Source organism: Elephantulus edwardii, unplaced genomic scaffold (genome assembly GCF_000299155.1).
Source record: "Elephantulus edwardii isolate Elephantulus edwardi_28Jun2011 unplaced genomic scaffold, EleEdw1.0 scaffold00018, whole genome shotgun sequence".
NCBI lineage: Eukaryota > Metazoa > Chordata > Mammalia > Macroscelidea > Macroscelididae > Elephantulus > Elephantulus edwardii.
This window is the reverse complement of record NW_006399768.1, coordinates 21,392,450-21,400,969: the sequence shown is the minus strand read 5'-3', so window position 1 is coordinate 21,400,969 and position 8,520 is coordinate 21,392,450. Positions and strand designations below refer to the sequence as shown.

At 41.0% G+C, this 8,520-nt stretch overlaps 1 protein-coding gene across 1 annotated transcript in view; it reads right to left on the bottom strand.

The window, feature by feature from the left end:
• Positions 1–8,520, bottom strand: part of WWC2 (WW and C2 domain containing 2) — a 295,272-nt gene that overhangs the window by 76,258 nt on the left and 210,494 nt on the right. Inside the window, exon 5 of the mRNA XM_006882228.1 lies at positions 2,627–2,706. Within this exon, the coding sequence (XP_006882290.1) occupies positions 2,627–2,706 (80 nt within the window). The remainder of the gene's footprint in view (positions 1–2,626; positions 2,707–8,520) is intronic.

Below are 8,520 nucleotides of genomic sequence, written 5' to 3'. Positions count from 1 at the left end.
CAGGCGACTGGACGGCACATAATAACAACAACAACATACTACCTGTGGTTCACTGACTATGCAAAGGTATTTGACTGTGTGGATCACAACAAACTAGCTGATTCTGAGAAGAATGGGAATCCCAGATCACTTGATTGTGCTTACAGGAAATCTATACTTGGACCAGGAGGCAGCCAGAAGAACAGAGCAAGGAAAAACTGCATTTTCAAAATCAGAATGACTGTGACAGAGATGTGTCCTATTTCCATACCTTTTCAATCTATATGCAGAACAAATTATCCAGGAGGCTGGGCTCTATGAGGAGAGATGTGGCATCAAGATTGGAGGTAGACACAACATCCTGCATTATACAGATTGACACACCGTGCTTGCTGAAACTGAGGCGCAGAAGGCTGCAGAAGGCCAAGGACTGCAGCCTTCAATATGGATTGAAGCTCAAAATCAAGAAAACAAAGATTCTCACCACTGGGCTGGTTGGCACCATCATGTTTTCAAACTGTTAACAGCTTTAGTTTGCTTGGCTCCATAATCAGCACTCTTGGTAGTAACAGCCAGGAAATCAAAGATGAATTGCGCTGGGAAAGTCTGTTCTCAGAGACCTCTCCAGAGTACTGAAGAGCAATGAAGTCAGTCTGGAGACTAAGGTGCATTTGATCTAGGCCACAGTCTTTGTAATTAGTTGTTATGCATTAGAAAGCTGGACAATGACTAGGGATGATAGAAGGAGAATTTATGCCTCTGAGGTGTGGTGCTGGAGAAGAGTACTGAATATACTATGGATGGCTAGCAGAACAAACAGGTTCGTCCTAGAGAGCATGACACCAGCCTGCTCCTTGGAGGTAAGGATTTTGAAGCTTCGTGTGACATACTTTGGGCATGTTGCAAGGAAGGACCAGACCTTTGAGACAGCTGTCATGCTTGGGAGGGTGGGTGGAGAACTCAAGAGAGGAAGACCCTTGATGAGATGGATTGATTCAGTGACTGGGGTAATGGGATTCGGGGTGACAGAGACAGTAACACTGGAACAGGATGTTATTGTTGTTGTTGTTGTTGTTATGTGCCGTCGAGTCGCCTGCGACTCATAGCGACCCTATGAGTCGCAGGAACAGGATAGAACAGGCTATTTACAGCTGTTGTACACAGGTTCACCATCAGTCACAGGTGATGCGACAACACATGAACCCCTGAAAACTGGAGATTAGGAACAGGAATTTTTTTTTCCAAAGGCTCTTCATAGTATCATAATACGCATTTAGGCTTGAAAACCATCAGGCTATGAAAAAATATTATGGACATAATCTGATAAGGTGAATGTGCAAGAGAGATGTCTAAGTCACAAAACCAATTGTCTAAACCTATAGTCATGAGACTGGAGTCAAGCACAGTGAATATGGGTCCTAAGATACTATTTATCATCCAAAAATACAGAACAACTGAGTGTGATTAAAAGGCCAAATATCTAGTGGAGGTGCAAATGCTCGCTGCCCTGGAATGTCCCAGACTTCCAGGAGGAGAGGTTGGAATAGGTGTAGACAGAAACTAGGAACAGAATTGGGTACTTTCCACACTGGTAGTTTCTGCGATCAGTTTAGCATTCTTGTGGGGAGATACCAGGGACAAAAGAAAGCTTGTTTCAGCACAAAACTAATCAGAGAAATCCCCTGTAAAAAATGCTACAATCTGTAGTGCAGTGGACAACAGAGAAGGAAAGGAAAGAGTAGTTGGCTATCTTTTAAGGGAGAACATGTCTGTTTCCTTAGTTGGTCCAGGAGACTATGAATTACAAAATCTCCTGTGAGCCTGTCCTGTAAGGATGAGTAGAGTCTCAGACGTAGTAGTCTTCAAAGAAGGAATGGAGCACATACTTTAGGATTCTGCTATTCTTTGTCACTACATTTTCATTCAATGTGGCCCAGTCTAACTAAATCTCTGCTAAAGGATGTTCAGACTGAAAAGAACAGAAAGAACATAAAACCTTGGGGGTTATGCTCTAGGTAAATACTGGCCTCCAATTCAAGTTCTCAAAAGAACTGCAGGTTCTCTCAGGGGGTCAAGGAGCAGCCCCTCTAGTCTTGTATTTAGGGTAGAACATGGAGAGGAACTTCTTCTTCCTATTACCTAAGTGGCAGCATTGTTCACATAAGCGTTAAGTGTTTTCTACTAGTTGAGAACTTGGTAGTTTGAAGCTGTGCAGAAGCCCCTTGGAAGACAATTCTGACGGTTTGCTTCCAGGAGGTCTTGGTCTTGAAAGCCTTTATGGGGCTTTCTATACTCTGTACACAAGGGTTCTCCAGGAACTAGAACTGACTTGGTGGCAACTAAAAACAACAAAACTATCACAGGTTGTAGGAGGCAAAATTAAATTTTTCCACTTTAATTTACTTGGCAATCTTAAGTAATTAATAAACGTTTCAGAATTTTTCAAAGGGTATATAGATTTTTACATCGTTTTCTGTTCACTGTTGTTCACTGATTAATTCTTGGTGCAGAGCTTCAGGTATTTTACTTTTGAGCTCTTTTCACTTTTTTAGAAATCTCTTATGTAATCTGTACTTTCATTTTCTTTGGTTTTAGTTAGAGGGCTTTGGATTATTCTAAAGTCAATATTAAGTATCAGTATACTCACTGTTGCAGCGTTTCAAAGCCTTGTTCTTTATAGAGCAATTCCTGCTTCATTTGTGAGAGTTCTCTCTTCAGTTTTTTGACCTTTTGTGAGAAAGCAAAGTAAACAGAAGTGTAAATAAATAACAAAAGACAGTGTTTTAAAGACTATCCATTAGTAAAACACTGAACACATAAAGTACTATTTGCTTCAATGATATAAAAGACTACTAGGGAGTTTTGGTGGCTTAGTGGTAAGGAATTTTATTGTCAGTCTAAAGGCACATGGTTTGAATGCACCAGACAAACCATGATAAAAGATGGACAATCCCCTCCCATGTGATTAGCTTTTGAAACCTCACTGGAGAGGCAGATATGAATGAATCCATTCCAACTTGATGGTACATAACCAGAGCAACAACATATTTCAACATATTACTACCACTGACCATTATCTTACTTAGTAACAACAATCTTAAGTACTAGACACTGTTCTTTCTCCTCTAAGCCCATACACAGCCAGAAAGGGACCAACTTACAACTTCACACTAAGGTGTCTCTACCAGCCTAGAGTCTCCTTCAGTCACTATGCTCCAGGCGCACTTGTCGTTGTTGTTATATGCCATCGAGTCGTTTGCGACTCATAGCGACCCTATGTATAAGAGCTCTAACCGCTGTTCTATCCTGTGCCAACCTAGCCATCTCAAACGCACTTATTACCACCACTCCAGTCACAGAATCGATCCATCTCATCAAAGGTCTTCCTCTCCTTTGCCGCCCCTCCACTCTGCCAAATATGATGTCCCTCTCCAAGGACCAGTCCCTCCTTGCAACATGCCCAAAGTATGTCAGACGAAGCTTCAGAATCCTTGACTCCAAGGAGCATTCCAGCTTCACCTTCTCCAGGACAAATCTGTTTGTTCTCCTAGCAGTCCATGGTATATTCAACACTCTTCTCCAGCACCAAAGCTCAAAGGCATCAATTCTCTTTCTACCAACCCTATTCACTGTCCAACTCTCCGATGCATAGCACGTAACTGCGAAGACTATAGCCCGGATCAGGCGCACCTTAGTCTCCAGCTTGACGTTGTTGCTCTTCAGTACTCTTGTGAGGTCCCTCACAGCCGACTTTTCCAATGCAATTCGTCTCTTGAGTTCCTGGCTGCTGTTACCAAGAGTGTTGATTGTGGAGCCAAGCAAACTAAAACTGTTAACTATCTTGATCTCTTCACCATCCATACTGATGCTGCCAACTGGCTCAGTGGTGAGAATCTTTGTTTTCTTGATGTTGAGCTTCAATCCACATAAAAGGCTGCAGTCCTTGACCTCCTGCAGCAAGCACGTCAGGCCCTCCTCAGTTTCAGCAAGCAGGGTTGTGTCATGTGCATAAGGCAGGTTGTTGATTACTTTTCCACCAAACCTAATGCCACATTCCTCCTCGCACAGCCCAGCGTCTCGGATGATATATTCTGCATACAGATTGAAAAGGTATGGAGACAGACTACATCCCTGACGGACCCCCTTCTTGATTTGGAACCATGTAGTGTCTCCTTGCTCTGTTCTGACAACTGCCTCTTGGTCCAAGTATAGGTTTTGCATTACCACAATCAAATGTTCTGGGATTCCATTAGAGTCAGCCACAGCTTGTTGTGATCCACACAGTCAAAAGCCTTTGCATAGTCAATGAAGCACAGATAGACATTCTGGTATTCTTTGGTTTATGCCAAGATCTATCTAACATTAGCTATAATATCTATAGTACCATGGCCTCTTCTAAATCCGGCCTGTACATCTGGCAGTTCTCTGCTGACATACTGTTTCAAATGTTTTTGGATACTTTTCAGCAGAATCTTGCTTGCATGTGATATTAATGATATTGTTCGATAATTTCCACACTCTATTGGGTCACCTTTGGAATGGGAACAAATATTGATCTTTTCCAGTCAGTGGGCCAGCTGGCTGTTCTCCAGATTTCTTGGCACAACTTAGTGAGCACATCCAGGGCAGTGTCTGTCTGTTGAAATATGTCAGTTGGTATGCTGTCAACTCCTGGAGCCCTGTTTTTTGCCAATTCCTTTAGAGCGATTTGAACTTCCTCCTTCATCACCATAGGCTCTTGCTCATATGTCATTTCATGAAATTCTTCTGTGTCAGCCAATTCCTTCTGATAGAGTGACTCTGTGTATTCCTTCCATCTTCTCTTGATACTTCCTGGATCATTTAACATTCTACCCAAAGTATCCTTAAGTATAGCCACCCATGGCTTGAATTCGGTTTTCAGCTCCTTCAGCTTAAAAAATGCTGAGCGAGTTCGGCCCTTTTGATTTTCTGAGTCCAGCTCTCTGCACATTTCATTACAGTATCTTTGTTTCTCCACAGGCCAGGCCAATCCCACCCTGGTATTTTGGCACGTTCTTCCTCCAGATCTTCCGTGGTTCACTTCAGTGGTTACTTTTTACCCTTTCATTAGCCAATTCAAATGTCTTCTTTTTTTTTTCTTATTGGACCTCTTCATCCATCCTATCATGTCACAACGTAATATCTAACAACTTGCACATCTGTTGAATAAGACCTCTTTAAAGTGTCAAAAAGCAAAGAAGTCACTTTGAAGATTAAAGTATGCCCGACCTAAGTATTTTCCATCACGTCACATGCATGCCAAAGTTGGGAAGTATGGAAAACTCAAGAAGAGGTGATGTCTTTGAATTACAGAATTGGCAAGGAATTTGGAATATCTCACAGGCTGCAAGAGGAATGAACAAATCCGTACCAGACTAAGTACAGTCAGAATGTTCTTAAGAAGCAAAGATGAAGAAACTTTGTCTCACGTATTTTGGGCAAGTTAGCAGGAGGAGCCAACGCCTGGAAAAAGACTATCAGGTTTAGTAAAACTGAGAGAGAAAAAGATCTTCAATGAGAGGAACTGACAGTGGCCGCAACAAAAGGCTTAAATACAGCAACAATTTTAAGTATGGCCTGGGACTGACAATGTCTCATGTGTTGTACTAGTGAAAACCAAGTAGGTGGCGCCTAAAAGCAGCACCCACTCACATTACATTGTCACGTAACTCTCATTTAATTAATTCAAGGATTTTTCAAGAGTTGAAACAATCCATGTTACCTGTCTGTCTCACATACAAAAGGAAGCTGTATTACACCAGCACTTCCCCAAGTTTCTGGAAGAGTACCAAGCAAATAATTGTTGGTGTGTTTATGTGCCATCGAGTCATCTGCAACTCAGTGACCCCGTGTACATTAGCTGTGAACACTGCCCTGTACTGAGTCAATCTCATCGTCTCTGACAGACCTGTGCAAACAGCAGGTGATCAAATATTTATTGACACTCCACTATGTCTAAGAGGCAGAGTCTGAAACCTGAACATGAATCTTATAGAGCAGTGAGGGTGCCAGATATTGAGCAAATGATTATGCAACTGAATAAATCTTATCAATTATTACAGTAGCAATATCCTCCTATTCGATTAACTGCCGGAGGGTAAACAACAACAACAAACAAAGGAGAATAAAACCTAATTCAGTCTTCAGGATTGGATGAGGCCTCACTGGGGAAATGTTTAAGTTGAGAGAAAAGGTTAGCAGGGGTTTGTTAGAAAAAGGTTTGAGAAGGCTGAACTGGAACAAAAATCCTAACAAGGGTGAGAGGCAAGCATAGGAAATTTAGCAAATCTGTGGAATTTAATAAATGCTATTGTTGGTAGTGCTTAGCATTATCAAGTCCTGTGCAATACAAGACCACATGAACAACAGATTGAAATCTTGCCCTATCCTGTGCCACCCTCCCAATCTCAGATATGCCTGGGCTCCTGTCAGTCACTGTGTCAGTCCACCTTGCTGCGCATCTTCCTCTCTTTCTCTGACCCTCTACCTTTCCCAAGAGCTGGTCCCTCCTGGCAACATGTTCAAAGTATGTGAAACAAAGTATCAACCTCCTAGCCCCTGCGGAGCACCTCTGTTACAGATAGGATTGGAGAGAAAAGCTGCTATAGTCTCAGAGCCATTTTGAGGATTTAAAAATTTTTAACAAAGAACAATGAGAATAAAGGAGAGATTTTAAAGTGTTATGTAAGCTATGATTTTACACTGCCACTGTGATGTCTCTCTGATGAATGGACCAGAGACACTTGCACTGTGGACTGGGGTGTGGCCACTGCTGTACAGATCGAAGACCAGAAAAGGAATATATTTGGGGAGTAGAACCAACAGGACTCTTTCCCTAAATATTTTTTAATTCTTTTGTCACTACTGCACACTCTATTTTGCCTCTTCCTCTCCTAGGCTTCTAACTCAGTCTGACCTCAGATGGTTAAGACTTGAACTGCACGCAACAGAGTGAAGACAGATGACCAAGTTCTGAGGCAACGGGAGGCTTAGTACTCAATCACTTACCAAGGACTCCAAAGACAAAAGTTGTTGTTGTTGACTGTTGTTGAGTCGAGCACAACTCAGAGCAACCCTATGAACAGAATGCCTGGAGCCTTATGTAGAAATAAAAGGACACCATGGAAGGTAAGGGAAATCAGTCAAGAGGAAGACTAGATATTACAAGAAATAAAAGATAAAAGATAGGAACAAGAGCTGCATAATGATTTTGTCAAATTTCTATGCTGTAAAGCACAGTACTACTAATGACTCAATAATTAATCTGCTAGGTTTATGTTGATGGTGAGCAGTTTCCACCCCAAAGCATTTTTATTTTATTAGGAAAAAGGAAAGAGAAATAATTGTATTGCAAGGCCAACTGTGCAAGTACAAAGTTACAAATGAAATGCTACTGGGACACACAAAAGGAAAAGATAGTTTACGGTTTGGGGATCAAGGTCAATCTCATGAAGGAGGTAAGTGAATTGGATTTTGAAGGTGCTTTAATATTGATAGAGAGAAATGAGCTCATTCATGGTGTGTTATAACGATACTTCTGTTTTAGCATTAGACTATTATTATGTGAGAAGAGCCATCAGTAATCAATAGCTCATTCCACGTGCACTTCTCTATCTGACAGCATTCTGAAGCACTTTTTGCCAAAATGACAGTAACACTTTGATTTTTTTAAAAAAAAGTTAATCCGAAAATCAATAGTAACTCAAATAGCAAAAGTGAAACCCATCTTCATCTTTGAAAAGACAGCTGATAAAAACAATGGTGATGCCAAGTCCACCTAAAACTAGAAGCAATTCGTCTCTCTGTTGAGCTGATGTCAGTGATATTTTACTGGAAGTTCAGTGACAATGGCAAATGAAGCTGACCTATATTTCTTTTTATTTACATTTTAAGTTGGCTGGAACCAAAAGTTTCTTTTGATTAGTCTTCTTAGAAACAGAGGATGGTTCTCAGTTTCAAAATCAATGTACTTTTTAAACAATAAGTTTTTCATATTACAGTGGCAAGTAAGAATACATTATTTCTCACTGGTTTTTTATTTTAAAGTCTTAACTAGTAGAGCTTCAAAACCTTTCTCCTCTAAGAAAACAGTAATCATTAGTGACTGGCTGATCACTGTTCTACTCTGACATTATCTAGTTCTCTTCAAACAGCAAAATCCTTAGAGGATTAAGCCAGTGGTAATTCACCCATGTGAGATAAAATTCTGGAGCACTTTATGTGTTACAAGCACTCTGCTAAGTATAAGTACTTTACCTCCTTTTAAGCCTCACCACCACTCAATTGGATCAAGATAGTTTTTATTTTGCACTTTGTAAGTAAAGAGAATAAATGACCTGCTAACGGTTATGCTGATACTAAGCAACAGAAGCAGACTGAGCCCCCGAAGAAAGAAAATATAAATAAATAAAACTACTATACTATTGTTGTTGTTGTTATGTGCCGTCGAGTCGTTTCCGACTCATAGCGACCCTATGCACAACAGCCCTAAACCCTGCTCTATCCTGCGCCAACCGCACC